Source organism: Gadus chalcogrammus, chromosome 9 (assembly GCF_026213295.1).
Source record: "Gadus chalcogrammus isolate NIFS_2021 chromosome 9, NIFS_Gcha_1.0, whole genome shotgun sequence".
Classification (NCBI taxonomy): Eukaryota; Metazoa; Chordata; class Actinopteri; order Gadiformes; family Gadidae; genus Gadus; species Gadus chalcogrammus.
The window spans coordinates 14259746-14281142 of NC_079420.1; the positions used below are offsets into that span (position 1 = coordinate 14259746).

General features: G+C 49.4%; 1 protein-coding gene across 7 annotated transcripts in view; it reads right to left on the reverse strand.

Moving 5' to 3' along the window:
- Window positions 1-21397, reverse strand: part of srgap1a (SLIT-ROBO Rho GTPase activating protein 1a) — a 71170-nt gene that overhangs the window by 14437 nt on the left and 35336 nt on the right. For 4 of the 7 annotated variants that reach the window (XM_056598232.1, XM_056598230.1, XM_056598229.1 and 1 more), the window contains 12 exons: window positions 18251-18430; window positions 17485-17613; window positions 15824-16045; window positions 14795-14896; window positions 10409-10606; window positions 9643-9727; window positions 8536-8563; window positions 7176-7269; window positions 4557-4617; window positions 3704-3781; window positions 3429-3563; window positions 822-927 (listed from right to left, as the gene is read on the reverse strand). In XM_056598232.1, coding sequence (XP_056454207.1) covers window positions 822-927; window positions 3429-3563; window positions 3704-3781; window positions 4557-4617; window positions 7176-7269; window positions 8536-8563; window positions 9643-9727; window positions 10409-10606; window positions 14795-14896; window positions 15824-16045; window positions 17485-17613; window positions 18251-18430 — 1418 coding nt within the window. Of the gene's footprint in view, window positions 1-821; window positions 928-3428; window positions 3564-3703; window positions 3782-4556; window positions 4618-5920; window positions 5955-7175; window positions 7270-7712; window positions 7969-8535; window positions 8564-9642; window positions 9728-10408; window positions 10607-14794; window positions 14897-15823; window positions 16046-17484; window positions 17614-18250; window positions 18431-21397 lie in introns of those variants that run through there. The other 3 variants (XM_056598233.1, XM_056598235.1, XM_056598236.1) reach the window with 3 other exon arrangements.

Below are 21397 nucleotides of genomic sequence, written 5' to 3' on the forward strand. Positions count from 1 at the left end.
ACATTTGCTGGTTGGGGCTCTGGCAGATGACCAATAAACGGACCAAACTGAACTCTCCTGCTATCACGCTTTTATAGGTTCAATGCAGATTACAATCCAAACATTACATGGCTCACACGTCACATATTAATAATCCATTACATTGCAGACAACCCAAAATAAAATTAAAGGATGAAAGTGTGCAGTTAATCATTCCGGTTGGCATGGATACCCATGCATTACTGCAGCGAGGGCAGCCGGGGGACAGATGCTGGGCTGTGGGCAGGGATACCCGAGCCTATCATTATTCTAGTATCCTGATTACGGGTTGGAGGTCCGAAAACGAGCTTCAAACACGACTCTTCCCTCTGTTCTGTTCAGGCATAACCGTGGACGGCCACGCTCTGAATGGTACGCCCCTCAGGGAGCGTGGGCCCGCACGGCTCCGTCCTAAAGGCTTCGGTCTGATTCCACGTTGATGCAACACAACGACCACGCAGTCGCTTCGACGCAGTCGCGAACCTGTTTTGGTTTTGCGTCGGGTTTCAGTGAGCGGACCAATCACAGCCCTTGCTGCTGTGTCGCCCGGACGCAAGGTTACACTTTTTGGGAGGCTACGTCAGCCCCTTGCCACGGACGCATGTAGGGTCCCCGCAAGGATGCAATGGGTCCGTAACCCTCTTGCGTTTCGCCAACGTGGAACCATAACTAAGCCTTAAGACTGCCTGACTAGAATTTGGCATGAAAACACGAATCTTCACAGTTTTACCCGCGGCTGAGTCGTACTGGGGGGGGGGGGGGGGGATAGCCGTAGCAGGCTGGGTGTGTGATGGGGGACTCACTGGTTGAGGAAGGCAAAGAGGTAGCGCATGACGATGAGCACCGACCGGGGCACGGTCAGGATGATCTTACGGAGGTACAGCGAGCGCTCGTACAGGTTCTCTATTCCTGAAAGAGAAACAGTAGAACACAGGTCAGTGTGGTAACAGTTCAGCTATGCACCAATGTATACATGCCTCCAATATAATGTATATATATATGGATAGATGCATTTTTACTTTTAGTTATTTTTCAAATTGACCAGTTTTTGGAAGTGAGTGAGTGAGTGTGTGTGAGTGTGAGTGATAGACAGCGGGATAGTGATTAATAAGAACCACAAGGCAGCAGCATCTGTAGGTGTTCCTGTCAGGTTTCAATAGTCTGACAATCAGTTTAATTTTGTGTCAATCATGCTTTGCTCTGAAAGCCCTCAGCCACCTCTCCGCCGAGCGGCTTTGCATATTTAACCACCACAATCATCCATTTGATAATTAAACCCCATTTCATTAAGGTAACAGTGTATGAATAGGAGAGTAACCTCTTACAATGAAATGAAATGAAAGAAAATAAAGCATTGAATTATGCGTAAATCGGCCCTGAAGTGCATCATTTCGAATGTGAAAAAAAAAGAAAAGAAGTATAATTGTCACAAGTTAGGGCGTAACCATTTTTTTTTTTACTGCCATGTAAACACCAGAACCTGTATCTGTAGGTCGGAGAGTAAACCCAGTATTCAAATAGCTGCCGTACCCTGGTTACGTTAGCCGTGTTGTAAGCACGATAATGACGAGTGTGATTATCCCTCAACGCCGCCTGGTAGCTCCAACTCACCGCTGGGCGTGTAACCACACCGCGTGTGGCGCTGGGCTACAGGGGGTCTTGTCATTATATGCCAACATCTTTCAGCCTAGCGTGTTTCCCTCCTGCCACAGTCACCACAAAGGGAACAGGAACAGGAGGCGGGGCAGGAAGTCAGGACTCATCGCTCTCCGCTGGCAACATGACTACCACTGGCAGCTGCATTAAAGACGTGACGTATATTCTTGTTCACATCTGCACGAAGGTTGGGTAGCAGAAGTTGACGTTTTTAATAATCTATACCTATGTGCTAAGTCACACATCAGAGGTTGTTCGTCATAATAAAAATAAATACATTCTAAATATGTCAGCTTCCTCTTATTATTGGAGCCAACTTTGTTTCTGAAGTCTGACTCCCTTCCACCCTGGTTTTGCCACCCCATTTCACGTGATTTATTTAGTAGAAGTGGTCTTAGGCTGCACTTGCGGCCAGAAATAGCGACGTCACCTTCCTCCTGTAACCAGTGTGAGCCATTAGGGATTAGTACGGGTGGGGATAGCAGTCATGTATTTCATCCCGACTTGAGTACCTAACTAGGCTCCTGTGAGGCTTCGGAGCAGGGCTGAAGCCGCTATTTAAAGACCGACCCTATTTCAGACTGCCACACGCATGTGGCCCAATATTTGTGGGCTCGGGGCACGCGCACACACGGGCCGTGTTTAAAGCAAAGTCAGGAAAGGCATGTCCTGACCGCTTCTGCGGTGGGGCAAGACATAAAGTCAGCAAAATAATAGGGAAGTGATATAATCGCATATAAGGCTGGATGTGTTTGACCCATTTGCGGGGTGTGCATTGAGAAGTGGGATGCACTATAGCTTGTCTCAAATAGTTTTCAAAATTGGATTAGTGATGCATTTTTAATGGAGGCTTTGGGGGGGGGTGGAGATTCTGGGCATTCAGTATGAATCCCTCACTGGAGGAGTCGGAATAGGGAATCCTCGTATCCAGCGAATATAAAAAGGTGGGCACCCACGCACGCACACACAAACACAGACAGAATAAGGTCACATCACACACACAAACACGCATACACGGCCCACGTGACTCTATGACTCCTAAAGTCCAAGAGGAAAGGCACCGACTTGTTCGGTGCGCCTTCACAGCCCGAACAGCGTCTTACGCAACCGGACAAAGCCCCACACAGAGCTGCCGTGGCACACGGGTGACGGGGGGCAGCCTTCCAGTCAGCGAACAATGTACTGTACTGAGCAGTGCTTCAATGGGAGATGTATGAGTCGATGTAAACGCTCAGCCCCAGCGATGCGCCGTTTAAAGCAGGCCGTCATCTCAGCTTTGTGTGAGATGGACAATGGACAATACCCCTCTTAAACGCTAAGCTGAACACTACAAAGTGCAGCATTCAAAGATGACCGAGGTGGTAAACAAGGAAACGTCTTCGCACATTCTACCTATTGGAAAACCGTAGGCCGGATGATCACAATGTTCAAAGGTGACCTATAGCTTAAACTAATGATTGACCCCTGACTCGATTTCAACCTATTTCACACTGCATACCCCACAGAAGAGGTGATGGGCTGGATGACAAGTTAAAACAACAAGCCAGTGGTTCGGTAGAAGAACCAGAAGAATCATGAAACCTCCATTAATGGGACAGGAAGGAATCTTCCACAGAATCGTTCACCTTCTCAACAAAGCAACTGCAGCGCAGGGAGTAGTGTCCTGCCATCATAGTGTGTCACTAATAGTGTCACTTTTCTTATGAAGAACGAAAGAACATGAGCCAGAAAGGGAAACAGCTTGGGGTGCTTACGGATGCAGGACAGCAGGTCGTTGAACCTCTCCTTGGGGAAGAGGGGGTTCTCCAGACCCCTGAAGTACAGTTTGAGAACGCCGGCCACAGAGTTGATGTCATGGTTGTTCTCCTCATCAGTCAGCGGGTCGTTGCCTAGGAAACAAGACACGGCGAGGCGGGTCATTTGGATGAACTAATAATGCCAGATAATTACGGATAATAAGCAAGAATGTGATAATATATATATAATGTAATATATATGAAATAATCAAAACTCTTTCAGGGGGTTATACCTCTTTCAAAAGAGTTCTTGATGTCATTGACTTCGAGCTGGGATCCAGACACTCTGAATATCCCTTGATGTTGAAGGCCTGCAGAGGGACGGAGATGGCAGAAACACATAAGTCACTTCCAAAATGTCTGCATAGTGACTTGGACAAGGCCGTCAACCATTTTGACGTCTAAAATTTAAAATGCATCAACTTAAACTTTACATATTTCTAGCAGTTCAATTCAAAGGATCAGAGGACAACAAAAACCTTGCTTTAGTGCTGCAATTCAAGTTGTATCCAACCTTCGTGCGGCCAGGGATTACAGTTTAATAGGAGTACAGGTGAAAAGTCAGGAACGGACATAATTAAGTCTGCTGTACATATTCTACTCTGAGCCTCTCTGTCCATACGCAAAGATGGCTGCCTTGCTTATATTCCTCAGCCACTAGAACCAAACCAGCCAGGCTGTCATGTGTTACACATGTCAGGACTACCAGTAAGGCTCCATAAACATCCACACCAGTACTCATGACCCAGCAAGCCTGTCTGTCTCTTTGTCTGTGTAGCTATTGGGAAGGTCAAGTAGAAGGCACAGGGCCTCAGAATGATAAACATGATAGCTTTTCACCGTAGCTGTGACTGAAATGGAACTAATTTCCTTGACGAGACACCAATGTGCACACTCAAATAAATACAGCATGACTGAGGAAAGTGTGTGTGTGTCACTCTTGAACTTGGATTGGACAGCTTTTCAAAGACTAATAGTTTAGCATATATTTTAGTTAGCAGGGTAACTGTTCGTCTCGAGGGTGGGTTCTGTCTTCAAAAGCAAAATCAATTCATTTGTTGGACCAAAGCACGTTTTTTAACTTACCGTACAAATTTATAAAACGAATACAACTCTCAACCACACGCGGGATAGCTTGTCCAGAATCCTTTGTGGATGGGAGGAAAACAAATACGAGCACAGGTTACAAACACTCAAAAGAGTACAAGTTTCGGTTTCATGCACAAAATAATCAGCTCATCCCCCCCCACTAAAACATACTGACACCAACATGCAGGTGTTGTGGGTCCCAGGGCGACGGAGAAAGAGAAGAAGACTGGAGAGTTACTTTGTGCAGACATCGCTCAGACAGACTCGTTCACCCCCGGTGGTTCTCGCATGGATTTAATGGTTTTTCTTTTAGGTAGCAGCTCATCAAATTGACAAACCCAATGAGTCAAGCTTGCAACATCTCCAGCTACACATGGAAGATGAGTGCGTCCAAAAATACTAACTACACTACGCTACGATACACCGTGTGCGGTGAGGCACCCTGCCAACAATCACGCGCCCCTCTTCACGAGCCTCGACGAGTGAGGAGATGTGACGCAAGAAAAAAACAAAACAAAAAAACAAAACCTTGAGAGAATCCAGATGAAAAAAATTGTATCAAAAGAAAAGGGCTGTCACTTTGGAAAACACATTCCATCCTCGCTGTGTTCCAGATGAGCCGGGGGGGGGGGGGGGGGCGGGGGGGGGGGGGCGGTCTGACGTGAGGGGAAGGCCTCTTGGCACCAGCTGTGGCTCAGTGCTGGAGGCGGGGGGTGGGAGGGGAGGGGGAGAGCGTGCTTGGCACACGCTTCCCATGATACAGCAGATTTGATTACAGCCACCATGTCGATACCAAGGGGCGGTTGCTGCGGCAGGAAGAGGGGAGGGGGGGGACACGTCATGGTACATGTCGGATATCATCGCCGCAGGGGGTTGGGCGGCTGCACAACACATTTAGATGTTGTGAGTCATTCAAAAGTTGAGCTCAACGATGATCACGTAGGGGCGACTCGTACGCTAATCCGAGTGACGCACACACACACACACACACACACACACACACACACACACACACACACACACACACACACACACACACACACACACACACACACACACACACACACACACACACACACACACACACACACACACACACACACACACTTTCCTGTGAGTCAGGGGCGTATCATTTCACTCCGAGGCCGGTCAGTCTGTCTGAGTGATGTCACACAGAGGGTCTCGGGGGTCAGGGGTGCACGGCCACACATGCGGTGAGTGACGGAGCGGGGCGGGGCGGCTGAGGCTTTCAGAGGGCGCCGGCGGCATGGCAAAAGGGGGTCAACACGGGAAGCGGTGGAACGAGCAGCACCGTACACACCCCCGCCCCCCCTCCCCCCCACTCTGCGCCCGACGTCTACCTGGTGCCGGCCGTGGGAGTTCCGTCGTCCGCGGCTGGGGGGGGGGTCGAGGGGGGCAGTGGTCGGACAGTGGACGGAGAAGGAGGAGGAGGAGGAGGAGGAGGAGGAGGAGAAGGAGGTCGGAGGAGAGAACAATGGAGTCACAGGGAGAGAAGAAGAAGTGAGAGGAAGAGAAAAACAAGCATCACCAACGTTAGCATTGTAAGCTAGAGCCACCAAAGCACACCAAAGAAAAAAGGGCGAGAACGTCAGGCCCCCTCGGTGCCCAGATTATCCCCCCCCCCCCCCCCCCCCCGCCCCCCCACCCTCCCAGAACCATGGTGGCAACGAGGCAGGACGGCTTGAGCTGACAGCGGTCCCAGACGGCAAAGCCGGGCAAGGGGGTCGGGAGGAGGGTGAAGGGAGGAGCTTGGTTAACTCGTAGCTACACTGTGTACAGAATGCCTTCCCCTGGCTGACTTCACCTGCTACTGCTCTCGCTCTACCTCTCTCTCTCTCTGAGCACAGGAGGAAAGATAGGAGCCAGGGATAGAGGGGAGAAAGAGAACTGGATAGAGGAGGAACATAGAGGAAAGAGACAGGGGAGGAGAGAGGGATAGAGAGGAGGAAGATGGAGAAGAGAGAGAGGGATGGAAAGCAGGAGTACAGAAGGATAGAGGAGGAAGAGAGAGGGCGATGGAGAGGAGAAAGAGATAGAGAATGAAGAGACTGATCGAGGAGGAAGAGAGACAGATCGAGAGGCGGGAAAAGAGAGGAGGATGAGTGGGATAGAGAGGAGGAAGAGAGAGAGAGGGATGAGCCCAATCTCCTCAGCAGTGCAAAGCAGCTCAGTGATGCCTCGTCAGCAGGGGTCGGCTACAGTCGACAAACTGTTCCCTCCAGCCATCTCACCCCTCCCTTCCTCTTCCTCCCTTCCTCTCTCCCCCTCTTCCCTCCCTCTCTCCCTCCCTCCCCCGTCCTCATTGCCCTTCTGCGCTGGCATGCCGGGGGCAGCCATTCCCGGATGCGCCGAGTCAGCGTCTTCCCCTTTCCGACCTAAACAAGACGATCCCAAGGCGGGAAGACGGCCAGACACCCGGACCCACAGGTGAGGAGGTTCCCCCCCCTCCCAGAATGAACCATCTGGGCGCGGGCCGCCCCCGACGCCGAGATGCTTCAGGGGGGGGAACCCAAAGGGGGAATGAGACGAGACGGACGATTGGCCGGTGGGGTAGAGAGGGGGTAAAGCGGTGCGGTCGGGACGGGGGCTCGGTACCTTGATGAAGGACTCCATGTTGCCGTTAAACAACCTAACGTTAAACACAGAGTGTGGTCTGGGCCGCCGGGTGCCTGTCGGGTGTTTGTGCGGCCTGGAGCGTGGGTTAGAGCGGCTGTTATTGGGAGGCTTGGGCATGATGAACATTGATCAGGTCTTTAACAAATGAGTATGCGATAGGATATTCAATACGCCAGGCCCTGTGGTGGAGTCGGAGCGGTAGTCGTTAGGCGATAAGGCACCCCGTGTGCTCAACGGCGCAGACTTTGAGCCCTGATTAAGCAGATTACTGGAGGCGAAAAGTTAAGTATGCTTTTAGATTATCCGAGCCAAATTTCACTTATCGTGTGTGTGTGTGTGTGTGTGTGTGTGTGTGTGTGTGTGTGTGTGTGTGTGTGTGTGTGTGTGTGTGTGTGTGTGTGTGTGTGTGTGTGTGTGTGTGTGTGTGTGTGTGTGTGTAAAAGGAATTCTATATACAGAGCATCTTCATTGAAATATGAATCAATACAATCAATACACTGTAGATTGATGCGGAGATAATAACTATTTTAATGGCATGTCATTGTAATGATTTGAAAGGCGGGTCAAGGCTGGAGCGCTGGATGAAGCATATCGGTTTCCTATTGAGGAAGTCCGTAGAAAGAAGCCCACTGTTCCAGACGACTCCTACTTGAAAAGGGTGTGGGCTGCTTTCGTGAACACGATTGTTCTTCACTCTCGCCAGCCCACGCCCCATTACCATGGGACACCTTGCTCCAGCTATTGTTATTCATCGGGAGTTTTAGGAGATCACCTGAAAGTCACAAAACACTTTGTGGGGTGCTGCCACCCTGACGTCTGTGCTCTGAGCACTACCATGATGACTGTGAGATACAGCACACCATGAAGGCTAGGGCCGGGCTATATGATGAGAACATGACAATAGAGCACTGGACAATAAGGAGGTTACTGCATCATTCTTTAATGGTGAACGAGAAATGCATATGATGATGATGACGCCTAGTATCGCTGAGCTCACATGGCTCAATCCAAATGTTATTCCATACGAACAAACACATAGAACATATGTGAATAGGTACTGATGCACATATGAACGTTGTAAGCGTGTGTGCCTGTGCTTGTGTAAGCGTTTGGCGTGAATTTGTGTTTGTGCTTGAACCAGTGTGTGAGTGTGTATGTGTGCCTGAACTAGTCACTAGTCAGTGTGCCTGAACTAGTCACGTGTGCCTCTGCATGAGTGTGCCTCTGTGCGCAGGTTCGTATGTCGGGCGTGTGTGTGTGTCTGTACGGGTGCATGTGCACGTGTGAGCCCGCGTGTGCCTGTGTGTGTGGGTTGTGTGTGCCGCGTGTGCGTGTTTACCTTGTGGTCATGTAGTCAGCCCTGTGACCTGTAAAGAGGAGGAGAGGACAGTGTTAGGCTTTCGAAGGCAGGACCAGGACCCAGACCAGGACCCCTCCCCGAGGACCACCGCGGTGCACGGTGTGCACACACTTGAAGAAGCAGTGCACACCCTGCCATCTGTCCACATCTGTCCACGTCCTCTTGAGTGAACCGCTAGCCAAGCGCACAGACACACTACTATGAAGCCGGGCCCTCTCATACGCTGACCAACGCAACTGTTAATTATGAATCACGCTGTGTGTTTACAACTGTCAACACTGACCCAGTTGGGTGGCCTCGGCACACCCGCACGCACGCATTGTGATCAGGGGAAGTCACCGTCGGAACGACGCAAGTGAGGACCAGGACCTAGTGCCAACGATGTGAGGCCTACAGGATATGACCCGTCTGTCTGAGCGCGCCAAGCCTATAACCGACGAGGGTGTATCCTCTTGACGTTGTTGGCCCGGGACTCTGGGAGACCGTGGAGATCGCCGCTACGGGCCCGTCCCATAACCGTGACGATGACCGCATGTGACACGTGCTGGGCGTCGACTCGGCCTGGACGACCCTGGAGGCCGTCCCGCCGGTTGGAGAACAAGGGGGGAGGGGGGGGGGGCGCCACAAGCGCTGGCCTGCTAATGCCAGGGAGTCCATTAAGTTGGTGGCAATCGATCACTACGACGGATAATACGACGCCGCCGTTCCCCTTCAGCTCTGGCTCGCTTTCTCGTAAAGTCTGATTGCTTCCTCTTTTCTTTTTCTGGGACCTGTCCCTTCGAGAGCCGCCGTCTGAGTAATTATTTCCTCAGAGTTTGTTCCTTCATCACACCAGACGCAAGCTTTGTTCCGAGAAGGAGAATATGTTAATCACAAAACCGCCGCAACTTTCTCCCAAAAACGAAATGATCAGGGCTGTGATTTAGGAATCTTACAAGAAAACGTCAAGTGAAATCGAAGGAGAACAAGAGATAAGGAGGAACATTTTGGGGGGGGGGGGGGGGGATAAAAAGGAAGGTTACAACAGAGGAGCGGGGTGAAGGAGATTTATCCGTGGAAGCAAAGCGCATGCGGCGGTGACTGTACCTTCTCCAATCGTTCTCTTTAGCAGGTCATGTTTGGCCTGCAGTTTGGAGATGAGATTACTGCCCTCCAGAAACTCCCGGAATTTCTGTGGAGAGTTGAGAGTAATTACACCAGTGGCTGGGGCTGTCCGACGACCGGGCCTCTAAGAAAGCAATCTGCGATAAGGCATCCGGCGGCCAGGGAGGGACTTGCCAAGAGTCCCATCAAAGCCTCTTTTTTCATTTTCCTTCTCTTCAATCAGACAGTTTCCATCAATCGGAGAGGACACATTTTTGGCCCCTGCAAAGCAGAGGTATTTTGGGGGGAGCTTAGCTTCGGCACGCTGTTTGTTCTGTGTTATTCTCTGATTAATAAATAAAGCACTACATAATTGATTTCATGATGTTCAGCCTTGGTTGACCTCCATTTGCTACTTGCATGAGCTACCACAAGCACACCGACCCATTGATCTTCCTTCTTACTTAATGGTCACGTGAAATACATTACTGTCCCGACCACACGTTTCCCCGTTTTCAAATCTTTCTTTTCGCTCTTCACTGAGATGCGCAAAACTACTGCTCCTGTATCTTCTTCATATACATTGATTAACCAAACCAGATATAAAGAACCGGATATTCAATAAAACATTTAAAGAAAACGATTTGGAAGGCTCTCACAAATGCATCGTCTATGATGAGCCTGGACGCAAACATGATTGACTCTAGATATCAGCTCCCCTGGATAGTTCTCTGGAGCGTCTGGCGCCACGCGTTAACCCCCCACCCACCATGAAGTAGAACTGCTCCGTCTCCTGCTGGTTGGCCCGCCGCTTGGCCATGCTGGGCTTGCTGAGGTAGGTCTCCGACACCGCCGACTTGACCGACTCGGTTGAGCGGCTGTGGTGGAAGCACTCGGACACGTCGTAGTCCTCGATGGTCACCATGTCCTGGATGGTGGTCAGAGTGGCCTCCGACGTCTTCTTGATCTGAGGACCCCAGGGAGGACACGAAGGGGGGTTAAGGGCCGCCGCGTTCAGACGATAGTCATCGTGGTGATTGTGTTTATGCATGCATGATTTAGCGTATGATTGGATTCAATTCATATGCTGCAGTGCCTACTGCCCATAAAAGAAAACGCATATAATGCAATTGCAGAGTTGTAACTCAATTTCTTTGTATACATTAATTGCAAAGTTTCAGGATCAGCTTATCAGATATCATTGGTCAGACCTCTAACCAATTTGAAAAAGTGAATAATGATGTATTCACCATTTCCGTAAAAAACAATGACTCCGATTTTGATCACATAAAAACATATATTATCGAATTGTAATATATATGAATGTATGTATAAGATACCCAGGCATAACATCTGCAGCCTCATCTGCAGCCCCGACAGAGAACTGTAGCGTTACGCAGCATGCCACAGCCTCAGCCCGGGGAGGGGGCCCTGTCGTTAAAGTGTCCATCACAGGGCACTCTAAAACATGAAGGCCTCTCCTCTACACTCTTGTATCCAGCGCTCTAAAAAGGTAAAAAATGCAGCAGTCTAAAGAAGGACAAGGCTTTCCCCCCCGGAACTCTACATGGGACTAGAGAACACGGACAGAGTGGGAGGCGTCAGCCCCGGGCCTTTTAGAATGCATCCACACTCTCCTGTCAGAGAAAAACCAAAGAAACGTCAAGGCCTGGCCAAGCGTGCCCCGGCGCTACTTTGAGGAAGCCGTGCGGGCCAAAGCTGCACGCCGGGGCATTGTGCAACTTATAATAAGGCTAGACAAAAAGGCGTTTTTTAGAGAAGTAGTCGCAGACGAGCAGGGAGAACGAACTAATGCGTTTCTCAATATGAGAAAAGACGGGTTGGGGGGGATGTCCAGGGGAGAAGAGAAGTAATAGATATCCTTGTCGGCTTTCACATAGTACCTTGTGCTAACCACAATGAGACCGGCATGTTGTTGATTCTTCAGAAACATCCCTGCATTATCCTAATTTCTAAACAAACACAACAATTTGTGTACTTTGTACTGTGACGTGGTTGGTTTGTAGATAGGATATCAACTATGATCTACATTTTAAGTATGATCTACATTTTAAGAGGTGCTCACTTTCAATACTAGCCAAGATAAGTAAAAGACCCCAGCTAGAAACAACCTTTACCATCCATGCGCAACCCTAAATTGTTCCTAGAGTAATTTTATGTCTAAAGATTGGTTTGAAGTTAGAGAGCGTGTCAGTCAACGACGGCGCATTCTTCTTTGTCATTAGCGAGTCAGCAATGACCGCATGAAGGACAAAGGCCAGAGAGAAAATCTTTTGTTTTGGTACATGTAACAGCTGCGCGCATCGAGACAAGACTGGATTAGGTTGTGTTTGTTCATCTGGCTGACCCCATGACTCATCCCGCTCAAGACACCTGAACACCAAAAGCGGTAGGGCGAACCTCGCCCCCCCCCCGCGCGGTCTTGAGACAAAGACACACGCTACAAGTTAAGACACAGCGAATGACAGCTAAAGAGGGCCGCGGCGCACATAATAAAAGGATATGATTGCCTTCCTGTCACCGAGTGACAGTTGGTATTCAAGTGGTGATTACCTGTGGTGAAAGAAGGAGAGGACAAAAACCCAGGAGGATGTTTGCCTTTCAACTCTGTGCAGCACGGAACACTCTCAGACCAAAGTTGCACACAGAGCAGCGTCTTTATGGAGCTTCACCAAGGGCAAAGATACAATATTTACTCCAGCGTTTCATCACCGGAGTATGCCTACAGATTTGGATGCCGACAATGGGGATTGAACTCTAGACCTTTAAGATGGGAGTCAGACGCCCTTTACTGGAACACTAGCCCACCCCCTCTCTGGGTCGGATCAGACTACATGTAGGTGACGTACACGCTCATAGTAAAATGGGGGGGCGGGGGGGGGGTTCAGTACAGCCCACTGGGGCCAGCTGCTGTGGTATGGAGGGTGAGGACCCGTGCCAGCCAGAGAGGGGCTCCCAGCTACAAAGCTGTTGCTCTCCTATCCATTATTGAGCAGACGACAGTAGGCAACAGTGTTCACCGTGGGACTAATGACAACCAGGATCTTTCCTTAAAGAGACAGACTGTGTGGCTCTGCCCAGCCCCCCCCCCCCCCCCCTGCCATGGATCCAACATTATTATTTATTTTGCTAGGAAAATGTAGGGGATGGGCTCAGCACGAATAAGAATGATAAAAACTGGGCATTTATATTCAACAGACCCCACAGTGATATTCAACCACACACACACACACACACACACACACACACACACACACACACACACACACACACACACACACACACACACACACACACACACACACACACACACACACACACACACACACACACACACACACTTTCTAGATGGGAGCTTGACTTCGATTGCATCAGGTTTATTGCAGAAAGTCTGGAGTACATCCATAAAGTTCACTTGTTACATCTCCTGACAGCTATTGCTCAGAGAAACAACCGGCTTGTGTTGGGGATATTTGAAGACAAACATCAACTAGAATATTATGTAAATGATCCATCGATAGATGTTGACTGCCTCTCTCAATAAAATATAAACAAAGAACACAAAAAGTGTGTACTTAGTGATCATGGCCGGGTTTGTCCCAGGGGAGAATGAGTTCTAGTGACCCCCCTAACTGAACCAACCCAAAGATGTGCCCCACAAGAGACCCAAGTCCCCTGCCCACTCCTGAATGCGGCATTCATTCTCCGGCAGCAATGTCGTCGTTGGCTCAACGTGATTGTGATCTTGTGCTCGTAGGACCTCGTCCCAGCCCCTTTGAAACCCCCCCTTTATCTCCGCGGATGTGTACGTGTGTGGGGCCCAGGAAGGGGGGGGGCCATCTGGTGCTGCTGGTACAGAGCAGCAGTGCTCTCCCGCTCTGACCCCTCCAGGACATCCGCTCCACACAGGCAGGCGGACAAGGACACTGAGCAGCCCGGCTCGCCTTCCTACTGCCCTGCATGCACGCGCACACGGCCACACTGCACACACCCGCGCATGTGCAAACACACCAGCAGACAACAGCGCAGACACACTCACACACATCGACACGGACACAGAAAAGCAGACAAGCGTGCTCACGAACTGAATCACACACGCACACACAAACCAAAAGGCTCATAAACAATGAAACAAACACACACCCACCAACCATCACCCGCATCGGACACCAACACCCACACCCCCGCACACTTGTTTGTTTTCCGGGGCCCAGTGCAGTCTGCAGTAACTATGAAGACACCATCTGGGCCAAAGATATACTACCCAACACAATACCAAACAACGCACTAAAACGCAAGGCCCCAGAGCACAACAAACAAAGGAATGAGGCAAGGCGGACAGGAAGGTACTGTACAGGGAGTACACTCTGTTACACTTGCATCTCGAACGTCGACACTAGAGTACTGGATGTGACAGCCACAGACAGAACACAGTACCTAGTATCTGCCCTGTAACACAGGCATGTTCATATACACCCCATGCAATGTCATATGTAAAACTACCCTCCAGACGTTCACTGGAAGACAATAAGCTGTTAATAGAGGTGTGTTTAACGTTAACTTGGCAAAAATATTATTTTCTACTCTACACTGTGCTTGATATTCGAAGCCATGTACGTGGCAATACGTAGAAAACAGCAACATGTGCAACTCAATCAAGCATGAGAAATAGAGACAAGAGTGAGAGAGGCAAGAGATTGTGAGAGAGGAGCGAGAGATGCATTGCGGACAAGCACACGTTGCAAGCAGGGCAAGGTGTTCCCGATGGAAGGCAAAACTGTGGCGTCCAAACGCAACCTCCCCACCGCCCTCCTCCACTGATGCATTGGTGAAAAAACCAACCTTGAGAAATGTGACCTACACAGATGGGTCCAGGACTACTGAGTGTTGTGTCACAAGCACAGAGCAGTGGTACATCCATATTAGAAAAATACTTCAGACACTGTGGATTGCACACCCTGGGAGGCCATACTGATTACAATTAGCCGTCGCTAGCTGCAGGCTTACGACAAGCGAGCGGAGAGCCGTGTGGTTCTGTAGCCTGGGGAAGCTTCGAGTCGTCTGTGCCTCAAAGACAGCCCTACCTCCTCAAAACATGCAGACATTCGGAGGACATGCGACGGCATCACCCCACCTCTTCGTTCTCGATCTTGAGGGTGGCCAGGCGGGACTGCAGCTGCTGGAAGCGGAGTATCAGCTCTCCGTTGATGGGCGGCTGTGAAGAGATCTGACACACCTGCAGAGGAGAGATAAAACACAAGGACACAAGTCTGGACGTGTGGTCACCGTAGGTCACCGAAATCAACAGCAGCACGCCGGATCAGACCTCTCACGGGCTGACCTGAATCGACATGCAGGGAGAGTGATGAGAGAATAGCGATGACTTCAATTACATGACATCAGTGTTGACGGAGCTAGCTGGCGGGGGAGGGACAGAAGGCTTAATGGCACGTTGAGCTGACTGGAGCGATACGAGGGTCAGGGTTCGCTGTTAAAACCAATCCAGCAGCAGATGAGGCCATGAACCTCCGTATTTATACCGTCTCATAAAGTTCAAAACGTATGTGCGACTGTTTTGCATGTGGAGCATTGTAACAGTCAGCAATGAACCTATCGCTTTTAGACTACAAGAATTCACTTGACCGACAACGGCAGACCAATTCACAAACGCAGGCCGGAACCTCTCATTTAATTTAGACTTCCATAGTACGTTATCAACACGAGCGGACCGAAATGCCTCGGGACGCAACTGGATAGATCTACAACCAATCAGAGCAATGGACCGTGACACATCAGTGGCGGCCATCTATTTTTATTTCTTTCTTGGTTTATTCTCTCATCAACAGTCAAACTGTAAGTGAGCCAGAGTTAGCCTAAGAGGCTAGTTTACATATGTTGTCCTCTACCAAAATTCCTAAAAAATATCTTGGTCGTTTATGAAAAACTCATAGGGTGCTGACGTCCTACCAAAGCGGCCCAATATTAGATAAGCGGTTGTAATTGGCCCTGACCCGGGGGCCAGTGCTGACGGGGATCTGTCTGAACAGGAGCGGGGCCAGACGCACATGCCAGAGAAAATAAAAACAGGGGCCACGCCGACCCATGTGGTTCCCAGGCTGAGGATCAACTCTGACACACGATTGAAGCGGAGCTCCTCTCATACCTCGTCTCCCATGTGAGGCTGGAACTCGAACTTGGGCGGGGGGCAGAAGGCGGAGGGGAACATCTCCATGAACCGCTGGCGGTCGCTGCGGGGGTCCAGGCTGTCCACGGCGTTCTCGATGATGTCCAGGCCTTCGTGGCGGGACGTCTCCAGGTTGTACTCGGCCGACAGGTAGGTCCTGAGGGCGCGGTTCAGGCTGGCGTGGAAGCCTAGGTCGCAGCCCTGAGCGGGGGAGGGGGCGAGGCGGTGATGAGTAACAGGGGTGGAAACCAGAACTGTTTTTGGTCCCACACAGGAAATGCGGGGAGAGCAAACCATGGGATGGAAAATTAAAGGAAAACCAAAAAAAAAACGAATTGAAAGGAATAAGAACTCCAAATATATACTGATAGTATTCTGAAAATATACAGTTCATTTAATGTGTACAATCTGAGTACTAGAATTGATGCAGCAGGCTGTCTGATTTGGAGCCCTGTACTTTTTATTTTATTTATTGGATTATTCACTTATTGGAAACTTCCGTGATTTACCCATATTGATTGGGGTTTCGACTTTATTGTTCAAATGAATGACCTTCCTGTAGGGATACATACGGTGTTCTTCTACTGTAATAGTAGTACAGTGTTCCATCTTACATCAACAAATGTTACCTCTAGTTCCTATCTAATAACTAGGGCCTTCTCCATAGTCCCCTCATACAAGCACACACACACACACACACAAACGTGCACACATGCAATGGTGATAAAACAACTGCACAGACCACGCGCTCCATAAAACCACAGACACACACACACACATCTTTTGTACCATTGAGGCCAACATTCAATAAGAAACCACTGTGTACGCCGTGCCTGCAAGTCCACACAACAAACATAAAAAGAACCCAATCACTTCCACTCTAACCCAACTTCCAAACAGAACCAGACCTTGAACGCAGGTGGAATCTCTCCTTCTCCCTAACCCTAACCCTCACATGGAATGCTAACCCCAGGCAGCAGACCCGTTATAAGAGGAACGGTTATGAACAGACCCCACAATATAGGAACATGTAACACAATTTCAGTCCCATTTTCTTCCTCACAACCTAAGAGACCACGTCCTACAAAAGTCTGATGAGGGTACAATGTGAAAGATCAAGTGAAAAAAATATCACCTTTTCTTTACAAATCTATCCTAAAGTCTGGAGTATTTGATCCCTGCTCGCATTCCCTGCTAAACGCAACACATTCCTCCTCAACCGTGGTTTCCATAAAAAATGCTCTCGATAGGCGTGAGGAGATGCCTTTAGCACAAGAGAGAGAGAGTGGAATAAAAACCTCCCGAGAAGTGCATGGGAGGTGATGAAAAGAAACATTCAGAAGCTTGGTGGTGGTGGTGGTGGTGAGAATGTGCCGGGTCTTCAGCAAGCGGCCTGGTTTATGTACGCCAGATCCCTAGCACGCCTCCTTCAAAGTGCGAGCACTCTCCTCACATGTGGAAGCGTAGACTGGGGGGGCTGCTAATCTAGCTGACAGACTGCTAATGAGGTGTAGGGAGGTTGTTATACACAACGCCAGCTTCCAAAGCCTTTTTTGCAGTCAGCGGCTCAGGGAAGTAGCACAGATTCGAGCAAAGCGTTAAGATCGAGGCGAGTCGAGTACCGGGTCGCGTATACTCACGTCGATTAGATCCGACAAGTCGTGGATGTAGTATTTGAACACGGAGGAGTTGGAGGCTTCGAGTGTCAGAAGGTACTCGTTCCTGGATTTTATGGACTTGAGCTTGTTCTCCGAGTACTTGGCCTGGCGCTAAATAGAGACGCAGGGAAAGAATTAGCAACATGTACAGAGAGAGACAGAAATAATGACTTAAATGGGCCAGTGATTCTTGATGTCAAGTGATTACGCCTTCATGGTTACGTTGCGTCTTGCATTGGAGAGCTCAAACGACATAATCATCGGAAATGAGCTCAATCAACACTATTACTGAATGTACAAGAATGGAACGAGGGGCAAAATAAACGCTGGAGTTAAATTGAGATGCTGCCTATCGGTTTATATTGTACACTTCCTCCCAACCCTAAAAGCAGATGGCGGTTAGTCACTATTCACTGAGTCACACACACACACACACACGGCATTCCAGGAAGTATCGTGAGAAAAAATAAAACGGAATATCATTCCATTAAATCATCTGTCACAGATCTCTAACAAAAAACAGTCCACTGTCCTCCTAGCAGTTGGCCGTGACTGCACTCAATGTGTTTCCCATCCCTGCGTCCCGACGGAGCCTTAGAGTACAGTAACGACCGCTCATACTTTCAAGCCTTGTTTGCAGTTTAAAGCAGTTCCTTCCTGCGTCCCACGTTTGACGTCAAAGTGACGAGGCCCGAGTCTAGCTGGGGTGTCGTGTAACACGGAGGTCGATGAGTCGGCGGCGGGCTACCTTCTCCTTCATCTTCTCGATCTTCTTGACGGAGCTGCGGCGCTGGTGCTTGTCCTCCATGCGGATGCTGAACACCGGGTCGCCCCGACCGATCTGCTTCTCCTCCTGCTTCTCCGCCTCCTTCAGCTTGCCCTCCGAGCTGATGCTCTCGGCGTGGTACATGTGGTAGGTCTTCATCACCTGAGAAGGGTTACACAGACACGTTACAAGAGGTCAGAAGAAGCTGGGGAGTGATCACAGATACGGTATTCAGTATGGGTCTCGGGTCTGAAATTTGCCCCCAAAAACTATCTACTAAATAGATAGTTTTAGTAGATATGCTGAGCACACCAAGATACTTTATAACCTAGTAGCTTGTAGAAAATAGTACCAATCTAATTATTGGATCTGTAATGAAGTGGTATGGAGAGTGATACTGGTATATATTCTCTCATCCATATGAAAATAAACCGTAGGATGTAACCTCAGGTCCTTTACAGTGAGAGGAAACCGATGGGGGAGGGTCAGAATAACAGGAAGTCTGATCCTTCATACCCATGTGGAGGTCGCGGTTCTCCTTTAAAAACCACAACAAAGGGCCCCATCATATCGCCCACCTTCTCGTTAGTGAAGTGGTCTGACCCCTGCCTCCACCGGCCGTCACTCTCTCCCTCAACCACAGTCCAAGACCGTTTCTTTTCACTCCCATTTGATTTTAATGCCGGGGGGAGGGGGCCCCCCGTCACATGGCCCTAGCATGCCACAAATCACCGCAGCTAAATATGTCGTGTTGCTTTCATTTCTCTGTTGGGAAGTACAGTTGATTCACGGAGAGCCAGTGGGTCTACAGGCTGGTTTAAAATGGGGGGGTTCCGAGACAGAGGTGGAATTTTCCACATGGGATGAAGAAATAGGCTCCAGAAATAGACCCCAAAAAGGACTTCTGTGGAACCTTTTACTACAAAACAATCACCTCCTCTGGTGACCAATAAGAGCAGATTATTTTTAATTGGCGTCTAATTTATTTACAGATTTTAAGTGAGAGATGTGGGCAATATTCCTTTCCGAAGCATACATCTTTCAATAAGTATTAGACGCATGTGTGGGACAGCCACTCAACTCTTTGTTTGTTACTCAAGTAGAAACGTCTATTTCCCAGCATCACACCGGCTTCCCTGAGCCAATGTGGCCATTAGTAGGCACAGAAACTGCAGCCTATTGGGAAATGCATCAGCTGCTTCTGGAGACTTCCTGAGGATTGACTCATTATCATTAGACACACGTCTGGGAAGTGCGTGTGTGTGTGCGTGTGTGTGTGCGCGCGTGTTGGGGGGAGAGGAGAGTCTGTGATTAGCCCAAAGTTGATGATTCCATTACGATGTGACTCAGCCGCCTCATAGAAGGTAGCTTACAATGCAAACAATGTGGTTTTGAATGAGCAATATGCTTCAAAACTTCTAAATCCAGCTCATCGCCACAAACCCAACGGAAGGCGGCCAGGCACCGGGGGAGAGCCGTTGCGTTAAGAGATGAATCATTAAGCGAACAGGGGACAGCGATCCGGGCAGAGAACACACAGACCCGGGCTTGACACAGAACTGTTACGAAGAGGACTCTGCAAGGCTTTAAAAATACAGGATGATGCATCTGTAAGCTCCAGTGGTGGTAGGCTAGCGGGCAAACGGGAGTTATACAGCAGAATAAAAACCTCATGAGAAGCCTACAGAGAAGATGGGAAAAGCAAAGAAAGTTGGAGCAGTCAGTGTGCCTAAGGAGGAGGAAGGCCGTTGGAAAGGGAAGGATAGGAGAATGATTCGTTTATTGGTTTTAAAACGGCACAGTTCTCTAAAATTATCAATTAGAAAACATGTTAACACCATATTAATTAACTAAAATTGTTCTATTTAACAGATTGACACCATGTTTCTTACTCACTGCACCCATCACTTTTTGAAGTGTCTGACGAATAATTCAAAAAATAATAAAAACCCACCCGCTGACGGCTCAATCTAACCTGGGACTCGTGTTGCTCCGTAAAACAATTTGGTCCGAGGACACACCGAAAATCACACTTTGAACAAAAGATAATGGCTGCAGTGAGATGGTTTCAGGCAGGGTTGACGTTTGTTTCCTTGTCTAAAATGAGTTCCTGAGGCGTTTATAGAGGAAGGCTTTGCAGCGTTCGGTCCCACATAACACACATTGAACAAGTATGGTCGCCTTGTCTGCTGCAAAAATACACAATCACAAACAGGCAAGGCCAGTCTGCCGGTGGTTTAACCTGGAATGAACCAAGTCCTGGTTATTCCAGCCTCACTCTTGTTTATTTTCAATCCACACTTGTCTACACGAAAGCCCAAACCCCGCCCACCTCATCGTCCAACCCCATTTCTCCCCTCATGTTGGGCTAGGGTTAGGCCTCCTTTTTGTGTGGATGAAAAAATCGAACCAAACTTGTTTGAGAGAAGGTCCCGTTCTTCAGTCCGGGGTCACTACCGAACCCCAGAGTGGGTGGATCTCTGGGTGGATGACCCTGGGGCCTGTCGTCAGCTCTGCCCCGGCTCGTCTGCAGGCGACGGCCGGCGAGTGTTTGCTTTGCTCGTTTTAGAAGGACACATTTAGAGCTGGATCAGGGCTGTATTTTAACTGGCGGTGACCCACAAAGGACCTGTGGCTTTTCTGATGCAATGGTGACTCGCACACACCAGGCACGCGTGCATGTGTGTGTGTGTGTGTGTGTGTGTGTGTTTTCAGAGGCCAAACAAGGTCAAATCTGTGTGGGGGTGCGGTTAAGGGAGTGACACGTATTGAGCCCGAGTCACACGCGTCTCGAGCTCGGAGCCGGTGGAAGGCCGAGGGTTTTCATCTGCTAGTGTGACTCTATATAGGCAAACTGAGCTGAGACTGTACACACACACACACACACACACACACACACACACACACACACACACACACACACACACACACACACACACACACACACACACACACACACACACACACACACAGTTTCTACGAAGGGCAAATTACACTCACTCCCTTCCGCAAGTGAAGGTGAGCTGTCAAACCCATCCCTGCTATAATATCCCCTGTGGAGACCAGCTCAATGCATGCATGGAGAGGCCAACACGTGGAAATGTGTTGGGTTTAATGGTGCCTCCGCCA